Below are 17,938 nucleotides of genomic sequence, written 5' to 3' on the forward strand. Positions count from 1 at the left end.
TTAGCTCATCTCATTCATTCAAGTTTCGTTTCCATTGAGTGGCTACCGATTTGTGGATGAAATTCGAATACTCCTCATCAGGGACAACCTTCAAATTAACTAGGCCTACAATGAGGGCTGAGCTCGTTGGGTGGGTACTGGCTCGTCACCAATTAAGCAACGATGGTTGCCCACATTGCCCTAATGAGGTGACAGTGACAGTGACTATGAACAGAGTTATTGCATTTTTTGTATATTGCTCCAATTTTAAATATTATTGGCAAGGCACTCGACCTTTCCTTCCACTAAGAGTGGGGGCAAGCCTACGAATAAGCCCTAAAGGTAATGAGGTATCTGTTTGTTGAAGATTTACGATCATGGCCCTCAAACGCAGTCGCTGAGGATGCGCTCCAGGAATTCTCTTGAGTTGGGCTTGAACCTTTTCAAGGTTCTCGTTCTGGACCCTGGTGTACGTGCCAAGTGCACGTAGGCACTGCCAGAAGGTCCTGAGATGTAGGGGGAAGAGAAGGGCCGCTGGTGCAGGTGGAAATCGATAAAGGAACAATTATCTAGTCGCGACTCCTTGCATCAGCTACTGCTGTTGAACCGCGATCGTGATCATGGTCGCGATCGGCTGATTGAATGCAACTGTGGTCACGTAGTCCAAAGTCAAGCTAAACCAGTTGTCGCTCAATCACCAACTAACTAACTTCCCCCATTCCTGCCCACGGACTGCAACGATGATTAAGGTGATAGTGATGATGATAGCACCGACATTTCTATTTTCATTTGAATTTGATTTTGCATTTCATTTTGTCAGAAACTCAAAAATTCTGTGACCAGTAAACAAAGCCAGGTCAGTGGGTGGCTGTGGAGGAGTGATTGGGGGATGGGGATCCCCGAAATTAAGTCGCGCAGAAATGAAAGCAAATCAGATGATGCGCGTTCCAGTCGGAGTGTGTCGGAGTGAGTGTCCCAACCAATAATTGCCTTGAAATTGATTTGCTTTGTTGCAGGACAGCTTTTCTGGAATTACTTGTTTCAGAAAATAGTATGAAAGAGTTTCCAAGATAAATCGGGTTGTCCATTCGGTGGAGGGATACCAAAACCAGCGTTCATAAAACTGCTTTAATAGGGCTGTAGAGCAAGGATCGGCACGCATATACTATTAATATGTTTTTTGTTTGCGTTTGCAGCAAACAAAACACAGTTATAAACTTTCCTATGCACATTAGATAGGGCCTTGACGACCCCTTCAGTAGAGAGATCTCTGATAATGTCCGGGAGTAGTGGCCAAGTTTCTCAAAATGTAAATACGATTCGTTTTAAATTTTTAAATTGTTTTTTATTTGTAAATATTGATGGTTTCGCTTTTCTGTTTGAACGAAGAGAGCATAATGCTTGATGTTTGCACATACCATACTGGTGTTGTATGTAAATATATGTGTGACTTAACTTATGTCGTACCGTGCTAAGCTGCTAAATACCTAAACCTACACAAATGGAGATATCGGATGTGAATGCGAGAGGATGTGTGTGTGTGGTGTGTGTATCTGTGTGTGAGTATAACCGTTGAAGGTGCAAGTGTTGGATTTGAGTGAAGATATAGATAATGATATAATATTATTAAGTTATAAAACGATTATCGACTATGTCCCGCCCTTGCTTTGTGTGCCATATGCGTAAGTACAGATGCAGATACATAGTAACAGATACGGATGAATAAGATTTAAGTGTTCGATCAACACTCTCCACATTCCACTCTGACTCCGTCTCTGACTCTGACTCCGTCTCCGATTTTGAGAGAGCCCCACTTCAGTGGACCGGCATGGGGAGTCCCCTAGGTGGCGGCTACCTTCTTTCCCTTCTTCTGCCGCTCGCTCTCGTTCTCGTTCTCATCGAGCTTGGCGCTCTCCGTGCTGCTCGACTCGGCATCGTACTCTAGCTCGGGATCGGGAACCTCAGCGTAGTGAAAGTGTCCCACCATTTGGGAGGACCCGGCCACTGCGCCTTCTGGCCCGGCTCCCATCTGGGAGGCATGGCTGCCGTCGCCGTACTTCTCGAGGGTGCGGCGGACGAGCTCCTTAGATGGCTGCTTCATGTTCCAGGCCCAGCCCAACTTGTGGAAGGCATCGAGAACCATTGTGGTGAAGTTTACTCCGTAATTGCCCAGCTCCGCTGCTTTATAGTCCCAGGGGAAGACGTGGTGATAGTTGTGCCAACCCTCGCCCATGGCCACCAGCGACACGTAGATGTTCTCGCTGGGCATGATCCGCCTAGGGAGAGAATCAGAGCATAAAAACGGATGATCAGAGGCTCACCTAAATCGCACTCACTTATCATATGGACGGGATCCCCAGAGATGGGCGGCACTGTTCACGGACCAGGTGAAGTTCAGGCTGCTCACGTAGCGGAAGAGGCACTGCTGGATCAAGGCCAGATGCCAGGACTCACCCCAGCAGTAGACGGGCACGGCGCTGGGTAGGATGAAGCAGAGAAAGATCTTAAGGGGGATGAAGTACTTCTGGTGGAAGCGCACCACGGGATCGGCGAGCACGTCACTCATGTCGATCTGGCGGCCCCGACGCAGCACGTCCGGGTGCTTCAGCATCATCAGCCAGCCCACGTGCGAGAAGAAGAATCCGCGGTTTGCGTTGTGCGGATCCGCGTCCGTCTCCGAGTATTTGTGGTGCACGCGGTGGTCCCTCACCCAGTCGTACAGAGTGTTCTGCAAAAAGACCAAATTCCCATTAGATGTACCATCACATTGTGTAAGCTCCTCGATTCCTGGAGTTCCATGAATATGTGCTCTTTTGAGGGTCAGAGGGATTAATAAATTTTGCATTTAACGTGACATAAAAATATATTGTTCGTCTTAATCTCCAAATAAGTCTGTCTCTGTCTCTGCGTCTATCTCTTTCTGTGTTTCCGTCTAAGCATCTGGTGAAGTTGAGTTGAGTTTTCGAGCTGAGCTTAATCGCTGCAGTCATTAAATAAGACAAATGTATCTGTACTCAAACACAAAGCACTTTTGTCAGCATCAGCGCCGTCTCTTTCTTTCCCCAGTAGTTTTCGGAATTGTCAATTTTACAGTTTGTCAGTCGCGAAAGGTATTAAGTTGTTATACTTAATGATGCAATTAATGTTAATGGCATTACAGCGGCAAACATACAAAAACCCCCAAAAACAGTCGAAGGTGTCGGCTGAGGACCGCCCCAAATGAATTGGCAAGTGTCTCAGGTTACGTTTGAATGGCGTCTTCACTCACCTGTCCAGCCACGCAGTAGCAAATCATCAGAATGGAGCGCAGCACAGTGTTCGCCGTGTAGCTGCGATGGGTCCAGAAGCGATGGGCTCCGGCGGTCACTCCGAATCCGGCCACGCCGCCAACGAAGAATGCTGCAAAGATATGGACGATGAGTGATCGAGACGGGAGACGTGTGTAAGTGTCAGCTATAAAACTTGACCAAAATAGTGTGCTAATTAGATTCGAAAAGAAAAACCAGAAATTACATTTCCGCAAATTGAGCTATTCGAGCTTCCACGCTAATTCCACGTACAAACAACGATCTCTGAGCGCGCCGCAAGGTCGGGCCAGAGGGGAAGTAGTTGATACACAAGTCATGGCATTCAACTTCACGATTCCGGCAATCATCGGAGGCGAATTGGCACCCGCATAGGAATCTTTCAGCCAGCTGCAATGCCAGATGTACTTTTTCATTAGTTCCTCAATTAGAATATGCAAAATGCCACTGTCACCATCGAATCAATTGAATAATTCGAGTGTGTGCAATTAGAGTTAATTGCCGATCGATCCGTGCATCATTTGGCAGCCCTATCGAAGGGGTTTTCCGCGTCCCCTAACGATGCTACGACTGGGCGGATGGAGATGGCGCAGCTCGCACACCTCACATTTCTGAATCCAACTAATTAACTATTAACGATTTCTCTGGCGGGAATTTCATCGATCAATGAAAGATTAACCTTCGTAGTCTTGTGGTTTGAGTAGTTTCGACAGAAACCAGTTCTCCCAAAAAACAAATTTACGGCCCACCAAAAAACGATTGCGGAAACACTAGGTATGTTTTCGATCGATGAAGAGTTGGAGTACTGAGCCCAGTCTGTATACAGCCGTCTGACGAAGAGGAAGATCTGACTGAATCTGAATTGCAAATGTGGTGCATGCCTGTGGCCAATGCATGGGTCAAGTTCAGGGAGGTGCGCAGCGCAGTCCACTCCAGCTGCGTTGCCGAAAGTAGATCTACGCGTGTCGATTGTGTTGACTTGGAGATCGCTGAATCGCTAGACTGCATTAGATATTCCAAGAAAGGTTTCTCCAAAAAAGCGTCCCTGAGTCGGGCAGTGCGTTGACATGGCTCTTGTCTCATAGCCCTCGATTCGGCCTTACATAAATATTAGTTTTTTGGCCCAGCTTCATTAGCGCCGATTGTGAGATCGCTTATGTAAGGCCCCCTTTCCACTCTTTCGAATTTAATCAATATCTTCTGTGTTCAGCACGGTAATTTTCGCCATCAAAAAACAGGCAAAAAGATGATAATTTCGAGCGACGAGTATCGAGCGTTGAGCATCAACAGGCGGTGCACGTTCGCCGGGCAATTTGCCAAAATATTTACGAGCTCGACGCCCCAAATAGGGACCATGAACAGAAAAGGATACTGGATTCCTGGTGCTTGCATCCGAGCCCTTTGGCCCTTGGTTGGCCCGCACAATGAGCAATAAATATTAAAAATTACACTATATTAAGGCATTTTTCGCGGTACTCCCATTAAGTGGGAAGTACCCAAGTAGCCGCGGAGAAACCGTGTATGCTAGGGTAATGCGAATGAAAACGAAATCGGCTGCGGAGGATCCCCTGCCCTGCCTCTGCTGTAGTCTCAAGTCTGTCTCAATGTCAACGTTATATGCCCCATACCTCGCATGTGGATTGCCCATAAATCCGGCCTCAGAGGAGCCCTGGGCAGGGCGACTGTTGGCCTACGCACCGCTCAGTGAGCCCACATCGAGTGTTTACCGTACCGGCAACTCATCTGTGACTTTGCGCAATGTGTGTGCTCGAAGCAGTCGATGAGTCGGTGAGGTGGGGGCAGAAGAAGCAACCTTGGGCTGTTCGCCTGGGAGTAAGCGGGGTGAAGCCAACAAGCCCTAAATAAATTTGTGTCAAGCGATTCTTGTTTCTCTTCTGCTGGCCGCATATTTAGTGGCTTCTTCGTTTTCGTTTCGTTTTCCGCAATCCACCTGTGTCAGTCGAATTTTGTGCTGAGGCTGAAATTGCATGCCAAAAAAAAAAGCCACTCAAAGCCAAAACCCAAACCGAAAACCCAATGAAAGAAATTTCAGCATTGGGCAACCCAAGACCCATCAGAGAAGACGCTAATGTCGACGAGAGTGGGAAGCCAGGCAGCGTGTTAAGCGGCAATCACTTAAAGGCAATAACAAGGGGTCCAAATGGTTACAAAGAAATGCAGCCGCCGTTTTGTAATGGCCCAAAAGAAAACGCCAAAAGGCTTAAAGCGGTGGGCGCGTTAAATTGCAAATAATTGTTTGTTCGGGAAAAGACAACATCATCATCGACGCCATCTGCCACAGCCACAGCCAGAGCTACAGCCACTGCATCAGCGATCGATGGAGATCGGTCGGAGATCGGTTGGAGAGCGTCTGAGGTGAGGTGTAGTAAGGGGAGGCGAAGTGCCTCTTTCTTTCCACACCTTTCCAAATCTAATTCGTGGGCATAGAAAGAGAGAGTGGGAGATCCACGGACAGATAGGCGGGGGATTACGCAATGCCGGATGAGGGCTGACATACTTACACCAGAGCGTCGTATACGGGTTCAGGTCGCGCAGGGGATAGGTTAGCAAGCAGACGACGGCCACGATGTGGAGCAACGAGATCTGGATGACTTTGTCCCATTTGAGAGGGGCCTGGAACTGATAGCCAAGAACCTTGTCGCCCTGGAAGTTTCGTGTGTATACCTCCAGGTCGATCTGGTCCTTGGGCACATGATCGACGAGGTCCTCGGGAACCACCGAAGCTGCCGACTTCATCGACGAGAGGCTCTTGGGAAGCGGTAGTTTACCACGCGGAGGCAGCTCCGGGGAGGAATCCTCACCCCGGCGGCCTTGGTTGGAATCGCCGCTCAGCTTTGAGCGACGGGCAAGCAGCGGAGGACTTCCCTCGCCGCTGCTGGGGATCGGTGTCTTGCTGCACACTCGCTCTGACGTGGAGAGGTGACCCATTTCGCCTTCGCTCAGGTGGCACTCACTTCGCTGGCAAAGAGGTGTTTTGGGCTGGGGCCTGGGTCTGGGCTTGGGTTTCGCCGGCGGAAACTGCGTTTCGTAACAGTCCGAGCACTCCGAACTTTCTTCACAGGTTAACACACAATACGAGCCTAATTGCAGCTGGAGTCGGAGTACTTGGGTATCTGGGGGGAGATGGATGAATGGAGATGGCGAAGGCGATGGCGAACGCGCACTCAACACTGGCACTGGCTCTGACGCGGCCCTTCAGTTCGGTAAGAGGTTTCTCTTCGGAGCTGGCGGAGTCTTGACGGGACGATTATTACGATTCGCTTGTTCCGCTTTGTAGTTTCTAACGAACTCGACGCGGCGCCGTTCCGTAGACAAATGATCGTAGCCGAAAGTGTAAATTCCTACCAATGGCTTTGTGAGCTCCGCTGGCCCCAGCAGCAGCAGAATCAAAGGCAGCGACTGCGAGTACGACAGCGACTGAGGCAGAAACAGAGACAGAGACAGAAGCAGAAACAGAGAGACAGACGATCTGACTGATTGACCGACTGACTGACGGAGTTTCCGTTGTCGTGCTTTTTGTTGTGTGGTGGTGCGCGGACGCACAAAGGTAAAGAGAAGAAAAGAAAAGAAAAGACGGGCAAGAAGGCCAAGATTATGGCACCACACACATACTCGCTCACTCACGCGAGCCGACAGCCGACCGAACCACCTGTAGCAACGAGCTTTGTCTTAGCCAGCAGTTTCGTGTCCGCTACCCATCACATTCGCTACTTGAATGGCGGGGGTGACTGGGAGGTCAGGTCATGCATCGCGAAGGGAAACTTCTGCCTCAATATAAATCCATTCAAAACCATAAAACCAAAGCCCGATTTGAAAATAAACTAAACTAAAATCTAAAATCATAATATTTATTTTAGTCCTCTACATGTGGAAAATATCGATAGGAATGAAGATCAATGATATATTCTCAAACCAAATTTGGTATGAATATTGTGATACGAAAAAAAGCGCATAGTGAAATGTTACCAGAGAAAACAGTTTTGCTATAGGCTTGAATTTAATTGCTTAGCTAGTGATATCCCTAGCCAACAGTTCTCACGGGGTAGCAGAGAGTCGATGCATTCTTATCTTCCAAGCTGTATCTCTCACGATCTCCAACTCACAGCGTCGGACTGGGGCGAACGACAAGAAGTCTGCCGATGCTCCTCGCGATTACCCACGAATACTGCACGAAGTCGCCGCGCAGGCGCTTCTAATTTCATTTACTATTTATTGTTTGAGCAGCAATCGGCGATGCTAATTGAGAGATCCAAGCATCCCATAAGACGGATTGGCCAATCCATCGATCTATCCAGCTTTTGTTGCCAACTGCTGGAAGCCAAAGAATTCTCCGTTATATTCTCGGTCTAGTAGGAGATATTTTAATGTGCTGGGAACCATCAAAGCAAAATGTAAATGATGCAGAAATCTACATAGTTTACACAGATCCCAAGCGAAGCGATTTCTATTTCAGGCGCAGTGAGTGGATCCCAGTCAAAGGCTGGCAGTGACTTCTCTGATTCTGCTGCCCTATTTGCATAGTTGCCAACTCAATCTCTCCTTTTGCAAGCCCCACACCACAGACTCATAAAAGACCTTCGAGTCATCTTCTTCAGATGCTTCCCCTTTTCTCTGTATCTCTGTGTCAGGGTGTGAGTGTTGACCGAAGTCAAAAGCCGTTCGATGATCATGAAGTTCAGCAGCGGCGCAGCCCGAAGTCTGCAAAGACCTAAGCAGAGGAGGAGAGTGGCTTTCTCTTTACATAACCTCGGCGACACAAAACAGAAACCAAACCAAAACTTAATTAAAATCCAAAAGCAAAAGCAGCAAGCACGAAACGAAATAAAACAGTCCGAACCAAAAGGAAGCTCTTCCCCTCGTAAAATTCGGGCCTCAAAATGCGTTTACCACCTCCCAACGTGGTAGCACTCGTTCCATCCGAAGACGTTCAAAGTGTCACGCGACCAATCCCTTTGATGTCTGTTTTGTTAGGTGGAGCCGCACCGCTGTGGTGCTGATGGTGTCGCAGAGTCTGAAGATGTGCTAAAGCTGCTACTGCGGTGTTGTAAGCACTGGCCATTAGCCAATTATGCAAAGCAACGGCAACTACAGCGTGGCACCAACGGAGATCAGCAGAAAAAGCTTTGAAATTGTACAAAAATTGTACACCAGAGATGGCCCCAAAGACGGAGACGGAGCCATAGTAAGGGCATGGAAATGAATGTGAGGACTGACTGGAATGCTTTGTTTATAAACAAACAACAAACTGGAAATCATTGGAAACCACTTTGATATACTATTGCGCAGCTTCTCTTTTCGCATTGTCAGCGTTTTTTATGAGCTTACCAAAGCCGTGAACGCCAGAGTTCTTGCCCGAAAAATCCCCCAAAACAAAGCAGCTGACTGAGATTGCATGTATGTAAGTAGTACTTTATAATAAATTATTGAAGTTATGTATGTATTCTTTGTACTCCAAGTCTTATCATTACCCGCTTGGTACCCCCTTCTTGGCCACGCTCAAAAGATATCCATTCATCCGTATGAAGCGTCCATTTGCCATCGATTAGTCCGCGAGTTGGCGAATTGTTGAATTGTTGAATTGATGAATTGCTGTATTGGTGAATTGGTGAATTGGTGACTTCCAAATTTTTGCTCTCAGGGCTACTCTTCATGACAGCGTCAACGCCGCAACACCTGCCCAAATCGAGCACACATCTCTGTATGGATCTGCCTATGGACTGTGTCGTGAGGTATTAGGTTTTAGTTATTGGGCATTAGGCATTACATAATCTGAAAAGTCAAAAGGCAACAGATTTTGCGTACGTAGAGTACTACAGAGCCGTGTTTGTGCAACCTTCAACTGTCGCTCAGACGGTTTATGGAAAACAAATTAACAAAACAACAAAGCGCAGACAACGACGAGACTGCAATTTGCAACAAAAGGCCCAAACGGTGTGGAGCCTAGTGCTGTGGAGCGGATTTCTGATCTGCGGCTGCCGCAACAGCAACAAAAACAACAGCAACGCAAACAGCAGACAGTACGAGTAAACGCAGCTTTTAGCAGTTAAATTCATTAGTAATCACTTCAGTTCAGAGTCATTAGGAATTGGTACAAGTGGCAGGCTAGACTCGAATATGAGTCAGTTTCGAATTAGAAACGTTCACACCTTGCCCTGGGAATTGACCGCCACTAAGGGGGAGATTGGAATGATGGGGCTAACCAACTCTTTGCACGGTCCCAGCATAGATTTTTCCGCCCGAGCGAAACGTTTGCCTAAACAGTGTTCAATGGGCCAACATTCAGTTGCCTCCACGCAGGAGCAGCAGCTTCTGTTGAGACTGCCAACCAGTAGAGAAGGGACTATCGACATTGACAACCGCGCAGGCTTCGGGGCGGCAGGTGCTGAGTGCGTCGTCAATATTGACGAATCAATCAGCAGCTACATCTGGTACTGGGCACACATTGCGTATGAGCCATCAAATCATTAGGCGAATCCCATATAATTTTGCGCAAAGAGCCCGAGACCGAGCTTAAGCGCTATCCCTATCCTATCCGATACGATCATGGGAAAGCAAACGAGCCGATTGCCAAATGCCAATTTATTTGGCATCCGTAAACAACAATCAGAAAGAGAAAGAGCCCGGCTAAAGTTCGAAAACAATCTCGAACTTTACACCAAATTGGAATACCTAATGAAGGTTATTTTTTGATTTGTGAGCTTGTTTGGTTGCTCTTGGGAAACGCCGGCCAAGTGCATCTGATGCCGATGTCGACGCCGACTCCTCTTCCCACTCCTTTGCCCATCTGGAGCCCACGTCCAAGTGGAAATCGAGCTTCGCCTTTGTTTGCTGCCCAAGCCCAAACCCGAATCCCAGACGCTAACCCAGGCCCAAACTCTAAGACGTCCGCAGCTTTGTGTACCAGGCCAATAATTAGGCTTCGTGTTTGCTCCCCTCCCTCTACCATTCTCTCTTGGCCAATTGTTGGTGTTTAATTTATTTTTACGGCTGCCTCGACTATTTCACGCATCATTTCGAAGACGAATGACGCAAGCCGCAAGACAAGAAAGACACACGAACAGCCGAACGGACTTCACATGAACTTCTCGCGATTGAGGAAATGATTGGCGGGCAGAGCGTTCTCCTCGAGGCGCACCTGTTCCTCAATGCACTCGACAATCGGACGGCCAGTCTCCACCGCTCGGGACAGGCCCTGGCGCACGGCTACCGATCCGACGGTGCGCAGATCCTTGGCCCAGTCGAGGGCCGCAAAGACGCGGATCACACTGGCCCCCAGGCCGCTCGCGTAGTCGCCAAACTCGCCGCTCTGGTAGTCCCGGGGCAGGAGGTAGTGGAACTGGGGCCAGTAGCTTTTCGTAATGAGGAAGATGCTGTTGGAGTCGGTGGGCTTGAACCCCTTGTGGATGCTCCACACAAAGTGGGCGGAGTTCACTAGGTTGCCCACGTTAATCACGATTAGGCTGCGCAGCCAGAAGCCCACGAACATGGAGGCGGACAGGGTGTCCCCGAAGTACTGAAAGGGGGTGTTCACCGACAGAAGAATGTTGAAGAATATGTACAGCAGAACGTAGAAGCTGAAGATCACAAAGATATCCGAGGAATCAGAGTATGAAGACAGAGCAGATTAAGGCGTGACCTATGACCTACCGCTTCTGGAACATGACTATCGAGTCACTCTCAAGATCCGACATGTCCACGTCCTTCAAGAGCTCCTCCTGCTGGGGCGAGTACTTGAGAAGACCACCGCGTACTTGGGCGTACAAGAAGCTGTGCTTGCTGTAGTAGGGATCCTCGTCCTGCTGGAACTTTTCGTGGTGAAGTCTATGGGCTTGGACGACACTGTAAATGGAGCCCTGGCGGGATAACGAGAAATGGAAACAGTATATGAACCGGTTGGGTTTTTGTCGCGGCTAAAAGCACAGACGAAAGCTTTTCAGACTGCTTTTCTCAGAGGCATAGTCATCCAAAGCTAGGGCGGTCGTGCACGTGGGCTCACCTGACCGGCCGTCGTCTGGCAGAGCATGAGGAAGAGCCGCAGCGGCTTCGATGCCGTGAACGTTCCATGGGCCCACAGCCGATGCACACCCACGGTCGACCCCATTGTGCCCAGGAGTGTCAGGAGTGCCGCTGTGGAGGGGGACAGAGAGATCGAAGGGCGATTGGACCCAACACATTTGTTAGGCAGCACGTGGAGCTGATTAACTTTCTGAACTCACTGAATAAAATAGTGGACCACGCGGCGCTCACCACCAGCACGTAGATTCCGTAGAGGCCGAGAATGTTCACGTGGATGTAGAACAGCACCAGGGGCCAGATGGCGTCCCGCTTCTTGAACTCACTCCCCAAGGAGCTGGTATCCTGGCCCACATCCTTCTGGCTCTGCTTGTGCATTGCTGATCGCTGACTATATTGCTGATTCGTAATCCCTGATCGTTGCCTCGTCTGTTCCACACGCGAACCCAGGCGTTACTGAACGATGTCCGGCGCCTGAGAGCCCGGCGAGGCGAAGGTCTGCCCTGGGCTGAGCTTCGCGTGCTTGCATATGCATGAGGAACGCAAATTGCCTAAAAGCCAATACTTAGGAGGGACACACAGTCAAGCGGAGGACAGAGCGCACGGTTGGGTTTAATAAAAAACATAGTTTATTGACCCGAGTACTAGCGGGTAAGTAACGAAAGCAACGTCGAGCTGGGATGAGTCCTGGGATGATGTCGAGGATGGGGAGACGGCTGCAACTTGAACTTAAGACTATTGAAACCACAGGCTGAAAAGATAATACGGTGCCAGATCTCTAGCCCTCAGTTTTGCATCTTGGCCAACTCTGCGAGGTCTTCTCGCGGCAAGTCCTTGTCCCCAAAGCCCCAGACCTGATCCTTGTGAGCGAACTCGTCGTCCAGGAATCGTGTGCCATCCCCACACTTGGCCGCGCGTCGCTTGACCATGTCGGGGGAAACAACTTTTCCTGTTCAGGGATTAGATTCAAGCAATTAGTTGATGATCAATTAGAGAACAAGGCATAACCTACGTCCACTGGCCAAGCCGAGGCGGGCGCAAAAGTCAATAAAGCCCGTTGTCACGTTGAGGCTGTAGTTTCCGAACTCGCCCGTCTTGTAGTCCCAGGGGAACACATGATGATAGTTGTGCCATCCCTCGCCCATGGCCAGCAGTGAAACGATGGGCGCCTCCACGGACATGATATTCCTGAAGAAAGAAAAGCAAAGAGTTAGAGAATGTATCTGAAGATTGGTAACATGATGAGCTTACTTATCGTATGGCCTGTTACCATACATGTGGGCCACACTGTTCACGAAAAAGGCCACGTTGAGGGTCCAAGTGAATCGCATGTTGAAGTTGATCCAGAAGGACATCCAGAGGCTCTCGCCCCAGAAGTACCAGGGCACGCACACGGGCAGAATGATCGAGCAGAGGGCGAAGAGTGGAATATAGTACTTTCTCTGGAACATGCAGACAGCATCGGCTTCCAGATCCGACATGTCGATCACCTTCCGCTTGGCCACCACCTTCGGGTGGGGGGTGAGGAACAGCCAGCCCACGTGGGCGAAGAAGAAGCCGCGCTTCGCATTATGCGGATCTGCGTCCGTCTCCGAGAACTTGTGGTGTATCCTATGGTCCAGGGCCCAGGTGTAGGCATCGCGCTATATGAGAAATGAGGGGACTCAGCACCTTTTCTCTCCATCTGAGATATTTTCCGATCCACGTACCTGACCAGCTATGGAGAAGGCGAAAGCGAGCAGAACGCGCAAACCCCAGGAGGCAGTGTAGGACTTGTGCGACCAAAGACGATGCGCACCCGCCGTGATCCCAATGCCTGATACCCAGATGGTACCAACCACTGAAAGAGGGATCAAGAGAATAGAGAAATGCCATTGTCTATAAACACATACACCCACATAGTCCCATATGTATGTAAATATATAGCAGACAGCATATACACATGCCTCTGAATAGTTCGCTCTGTTGACTCGGCCTCGCTTGATTTACTCACCGCATGACACAATACTAAATATACATATCTATTCTCTGTTCTTCAGGGTGGCCTAAATGTCGCCTCTTCCCTTATAGAAAACGCTCTCTCTCCCACTTCGATCATTATTCGAAATTGTTCGACGCTGGCAATTGAAGCGTTCGTTAAGTTTAATTGGCGCTAGTCAAAGTTCATTCTGCCACAGCTAAATATAGATAAAACATCCCCTTCCCAACTTTCATTTATTATTCCAAAGGCTATCATCATCCTTTCCTCGCTGACCCTTCCTCAAAGTTTCTCTCTAAATAAATGATACACTACTCCCAATGTGGTTATTCAGGTCCAGCTAACAACAACTGGCAAGCCAGAAACAGTGCTTGCCGAGTAGCCAATATATTTTTTGCTTATTGCCTTAAGTAATTATTACGGACAAACGGAGACCTGGTCGACGCCAAAACTCATTTGTTCCACATGTTAATTACAGATCTCGATGCCCAGAGGGGACAACATGCTGGTAAGGATTAAAGTGAGGACAGTGGGACTCACCCCAGAGGAATGTGTAGAACTTGGCGTAGAAAAGCAGGTAGACGCCGTAAAGGGCCCCGACGTGCAGGAAGGTCTGGGCCCCCAGATCGGGCCATCTGATCTCTGGCTTGTAGACCTCATCCTCCTCCTCTTGATCCTTGATCAGCTGCTCCTGCGCCTTCTGCTCCTTCTCAGTGTTCTCCTTGTATACAGCGTTTTCCTCCTTATAACCTAAATTATCGTCTAGCTCCCTCTCGGGCTCTTTGGTCTGTCTAGCACCTATGGAGTGGCCTCTCAGCTTCAGCTCTCCGTTGCTGCCGTTGCTGCTAGTGGTAGTGCTGCTGCTGCGGCTACCGTTCTTATCCAGGCTGCAGGACCCGTTGCATCGGCTCTCGGGTGCCTGGCTCTGACCGGGCGCTAGTGTCGGTGAGGAAAGGCACATGGTGTAATTGGTGATCGGAGATCGACTGCAAAGAGAGATTGAGAGAGAGTGTCGGTGGTTAGATGGATGAGTAAGCAGACTGAATCCATAGAGACCTGCTAATTTAAGTTTAGGAAGGTTATAATCGACACTATTAACAGGCCTTTGGAGAAATGAAGGCTGTAATTGGTGTTAAATTCGCAGCGAGTCTCATGTGCCCCACCCGCTTCTGCTACCCACCGACGGAATACACTGCTCTGTTTGCTCTGATTATTAACATTTTGCCTCTATTGTATTTATCAACAAACTTAAAAGTCGTTGGCTCTGCATTTGTCTACTCCGATTTCTGATGTCGAGTGTTATCGCGGGCTTATCGTCGGCCAAGTGCCGTGCTGCAATCATCGAATTGTTAGTTGGCTCAACCACTATCTGGGCAACTGACCAGAAAACAAACATCACTACACACTACAACGGTGAAACTGCCAGAGCAGTGAGTCATTATGCAGGTGGCTCTGCACACGACCCTGATGGATGTTCAGGCTGCGAACTAATTCCTTGTTGGCTGGTGTGACATATCAGTGGAAGACTCCTCCCTGTCATCGGCACTATCCGAATTGCTGGGATTTCGGGCAACTGGTGCTAATCTCCGTTCTAGAATTGTTTATGAGTATCTGCTTATCTAACGCAAACCAACCTACAACGCGTTCTAATACGGAAATATAGATACTCTACTCCAACCTTATTTCTTGATCCTGGGAGTAATTATTATACGATTATATCCGAAGTAAAGTACATCGTTAGATTCACACTAGAGAGTAATTGCAACACCTCATATCAAATAAATCGTGTATATTTTTGCAAAAATATAACATACTCTTTGCTTTTCGATTACCGAGTATCATATAGCCGCACGATGAAAGCCAGACTAACATTGCAAATGTTTATCTTCCAATTTTTTGGTCTGGGGACTGAACGAGCATGAGAGGTCGATACATTCCGCGTGCGTGTCTCTGCTAGGGACTTATGGCTCTGATGATAAGCAATGCACACCTGGACACCTGGCCCACATTTCCCACTAAGTTCATTCAAAAGTTTGGGGGCTCCGATAAGCAATCATCGAGTGCCGCGGATACTCCTAAATGAGATTATTGTTCCCCATGATTCATTGACAGTCTGGCCGACCCAGGTGTTCAAATCGGAGTGAGTAATTGCAGAGTTCAAGGAGAGACCCCTTACGTAACTAGCAATTCCCGCAGCCCAGAGATAAGATTGCTTGCGAGTGGCGCAGGAGAGCTCACAATTTACATATTGATAAAGTAGTGCTCCTCAGGGAGGGAATGAGGATAAGCAAACACGCCCCGTTTTGCCTTTGAATTTTAATTAGAAAATGTAGCCACGCACGCTAATTTGATAAGGGCGGAGCGGGGAAGGATGAATATAAAAATGAGTACCAGAATTTGACGAACGCTGTCATAAATGTATTCGAGGTCGCAAGAATTGATCATGGGCCCAGAGCACGCGACTCAGCGATTTTGCCACGAGCTGGGGCAAAGTCTGAGGCGAGCATGCATAAATTAAATAATATTTTCCCCAATTTCGATTCTCTCGTTGTTGGCACCCTGGCAACGCAATCCAGCCCCGAAGAGCGAACAAGAAAATTAAACAATCTATTTGGCCCTATAATAAATAATAATAAACAATAAATAAATACTGTCATCGTCAGCCCCGTTTAAGACCCCGAGCCCAATGGTGCTCCTCCGTTCAGTTAAGTTCAGTCTGGAGCGTTTTTTCTGGCGATGTTTGCGATAAAGCCGACCGCCCATCGAGAAATTCTGTTTAGTTTTCGTTATTCTTGCCATGGACGGGCGATTTTTCAAATATGGCTAATTGCCTGATGGCCCGCACGTCGCCCTATCGCCTACTATTCACCCGCTCTCCACTTCCAAGCACTTTTACTGCCGCAGTGCCAAATTTTATTGGAAAATTTCCATGCCCAGACCAAATCGGAAACTTGGCAACGGGGCCAGCTTTCATCTGACTGAGAGGAACCTTTGGCGGTTTCCCGCAACCCTCCAATTAAGTATCGCCACTTGTTGCCCGCGCAACAGCTGCCTGCCACCTTTAATTGGAGCTTTTAATGGCAGAGTACACATAGTTGAGGGGCAATTGAGCCCCCCATTCGATATTCACTATCTTAAGATAATTTAGGAAAGATCTCTCACGGCTGCAGTTGGTGGAAGGTTTATGCCGGTCCCTAGAGCGCGATGAAAAAAATCATCGGCACGATAACACATTCCTAGGAATTCAGAGTTCCAGTTGTACATATGTACATGAATACATATGTACATACAATATACAGGAGCAAGCCCTTCCCTTGCCCAGTTTCGAATGGGTTGGGGTTGTGGTTTCTGCTGTTTTTTTGGTCTGTTGGTTGGTTATTGATGTGGGTCAGCGCGTGTCGTGGCGGCAATCAAATCATCAGGGATAATGTGTGCATACAATCCTAGAGCCAACACCTGAGAGCCGGTGGTCGCGGTGTGTGCATGTTATTCGGTCTGTTGACTCTCCTCCCGTCCCCTGGTTTCTTCCGTACTTCCACCCGCCTGTAATTGACGCTGGTAATGACAGAAATGAGCAAACAATTGGGCTACAATTTGCATGTGAGCGGCGCTGGATTGAAGGGGTGGACAGTCGACAATAGGAGAACGAGCGCGAGTAAAAGTTGGGACACGGATGAATAATTGCGTTCCTATGGCGAAGATTATGCTGCTCCCGCGTTGAACGCACGCTGACGTCACGCACACTTTTTCCCAAGTTCTTAAAAATAGCTTACGTTACGAGATTGCGGAGCTTTGCACCGATATCTGACACTGCTCCACGTACTTGGTTTTCTGCAACAACTGAGTCTGAGACTGCTATAGCGTAACGCGGAGGAAGCTTCGGAACTACCGTTAGGACTGATACGCAGCGGCGGCGTCGCGTTTTTTGATTCTCAGTTTTTCTGCTCTGGGGATATGTTGACCAAGCGAACGAACGAACCGAAATGACTAACAACGCCCCAACGGTCGACATTTACATCCAAGAGCTGTGGCTGGTGTAGTCGGCGTCGCTGTCGCCGATAGTTCTGGCCCCTATAGTAGCGACGCCAGCTGCGACGGCAACTGCGGTGGAGCGGTGAAGACCATTCAATTTTTATTTGAGTTTATTTGTTGGTGGAAGTCGCGCCCTCTCTCTGCTCTCTGGAACGCGGCTGCGGCTGCGTCTACAGTTATTATCTACCACTTCAACTTGCCCTTTTCTCCCCTTCAACCCGCTAACGTTACCGCGTTCGTTCTTCGAGCTGTTTATCATTCTCTGTTGTGCTCAGACATTCCGTAAACATTACACAAACAACACACTCGCAGAACATAAGGAATATTAATAAGAAGGTAAGAGAGCCATATAACCACCCTTTCTACATCACTCTTTGGCTCTCTTTGGCACTCTTTGGATGACGAAACATATACATGCATGTGTACATACATATGTATTCGAGCGTATGTTGACTTTTTGCCTAACCTATATCTTCATATACCTTGGCAGCGTGCATAGTTCAAAGTCAATGTTTTCCATAAGAAACCATACAACGAAATAGCACTCCCGTGAGCGAATATTGGATACACTTTTTTGTCGTTCGTCATGAATCAAAGAGTGTCGTATGGT

General features: G+C 48.4%; 3 protein-coding genes across 5 annotated transcripts; all 3 read right to left on the reverse strand.

Moving 5' to 3' along the window:
* Nucleotides 1-1,645: 1,645 nt before the first annotated feature.
* LOC4800405 (acyl-CoA Delta(11) desaturase) lies at nucleotides 1,646-6,695 on the reverse strand. 2 transcript variants are annotated; one of them, XM_001357651.4, is made up of 4 exons: nucleotides 5,807-6,695; nucleotides 3,248-3,378; nucleotides 2,316-2,707; nucleotides 1,646-2,255 (listed from the first exon to the last, which is right to left on the reverse strand). In XM_001357651.4, the coding sequence occupies exons 1-4, from the start codon at nucleotides 6,231-6,233 to the stop codon at nucleotides 1,820-1,822; spliced, it is 1,386 nt and encodes a 461-aa protein (XP_001357688.2). In that variant the 5' UTR covers nucleotides 6,234-6,695; the 3' UTR covers nucleotides 1,646-1,819. The 2 variants fall into 2 exon arrangements, with proteins under 2 accessions (XP_001357688.2, XP_033241845.1); XM_033385954.1 differs by lacking the exon at nucleotides 5,807-6,695 and adding an exon at nucleotides 3,964-4,066.
* Nucleotides 6,696-10,257: 3,562 nt separating this feature from the next.
* LOC6896740 (acyl-CoA Delta(11) desaturase) lies at nucleotides 10,258-11,782 on the reverse strand. The gene is made up of 4 exons (XM_002136911.3): nucleotides 11,522-11,782; nucleotides 11,302-11,432; nucleotides 10,953-11,158; nucleotides 10,258-10,879 (listed from the first exon to the last, which is right to left on the reverse strand). The coding sequence occupies exons 1-4, from the start codon at nucleotides 11,694-11,696 to the stop codon at nucleotides 10,378-10,380; spliced, it is 1,014 nt and encodes a 337-aa protein (XP_002136947.2). The 5' UTR covers nucleotides 11,697-11,782; the 3' UTR covers nucleotides 10,258-10,377.
* Nucleotides 11,783-11,924: 142 nt separating this feature from the next.
* LOC4800404 (stearoyl-CoA desaturase 5) lies at nucleotides 11,925-17,308 on the reverse strand. 2 transcript variants are annotated; one of them, XM_015183277.1, is made up of 6 exons: nucleotides 17,070-17,308; nucleotides 13,837-14,282; nucleotides 13,028-13,158; nucleotides 12,570-12,961; nucleotides 12,331-12,506; nucleotides 11,925-12,267 (listed from the first exon to the last, which is right to left on the reverse strand). In XM_015183277.1, exons 1-6 carry the CDS (start codon nucleotides 17,306-17,308, stop codon nucleotides 12,104-12,106), a joined length of 1,548 nt encoding a protein of 515 aa, XP_015038763.1. In that variant the 3' UTR covers nucleotides 11,925-12,103. The 2 variants fall into 2 exon arrangements, with proteins under 2 accessions (XP_015038763.1, XP_001357687.2); XM_001357650.5 differs by having other exon boundaries at nucleotides 17,120-17,275.
* Nucleotides 17,309-17,938: the final 630 nt, after the last annotated feature.

The sequence above is a fragment of the Drosophila pseudoobscura genome, chromosome 2 (assembly GCF_009870125.1).
Source record: "Drosophila pseudoobscura strain MV-25-SWS-2005 chromosome 2, UCI_Dpse_MV25, whole genome shotgun sequence".
NCBI lineage: Eukaryota > Metazoa > Arthropoda > Insecta > Diptera > Drosophilidae > Drosophila > Drosophila pseudoobscura.

Excerpts from the sequence above, each read along its gene's own strand:
- LOC4800405 (XM_001357651.4), bottom strand. The coding sequence starts at position 6,233 with ATGGGTCACCTCTCCACGTCAGAGCGAGTGTGCAGCAAGACACCGATC. Across the intron at positions 3,379-5,806 it reads CCCGTATACGACGCTCTGGT|CATTCTTCGTTGGCGGCGTG; the intron begins GTAAGTATGTCA and ends ATATCTTTGCAG. Across the intron at positions 2,708-3,247 it reads GCTACTGCGTGGCTGGACAG|AACACTCTGTACGACTGGGT; the intron begins GTGAGTGAAGAC and ends GTCTTTTTGCAG.
- LOC6896740 (XM_002136911.3), bottom strand. The coding sequence starts at position 11,696 with ATGCACAAGCAGAGCCAGAAGGATGTGGGCCAGGATACCAGCTCCTTG. Across the intron at positions 11,433-11,521 it reads GTGGTCCACTATTTTATTCA|CGGCACTCCTGACACTCCTG; the intron begins GTGAGTTCAGAA and ends CCCCCTCCACAG. Across the intron at positions 11,159-11,301 it reads GCCAGACGACGGCCGGTCAG|GGCTCCATTTACAGTGTCGT; the intron begins GTGAGCCCACGT and ends TTATCCCGCCAG.
- LOC4800404 (XM_015183277.1), bottom strand. The coding sequence starts at position 17,308 with ATGTCGACCGTTGGGGCGTTGTTAGTCATTTCGGTTCGTTCGTTCGCT. Across the intron at positions 14,283-17,069 it reads AAGCTCCGCAATCTCGTAAC|TCGATCTCCGATCACCAATT; the intron begins GTAAGCTATTTT and ends CTCTCTTTGCAG. Across the intron at positions 12,507-12,569 it reads GGTAACAGGCCATACGATAA|GAATATCATGTCCGTGGAGG; the intron begins GTAAGCTCATCA and ends TTCTTTCTTCAG.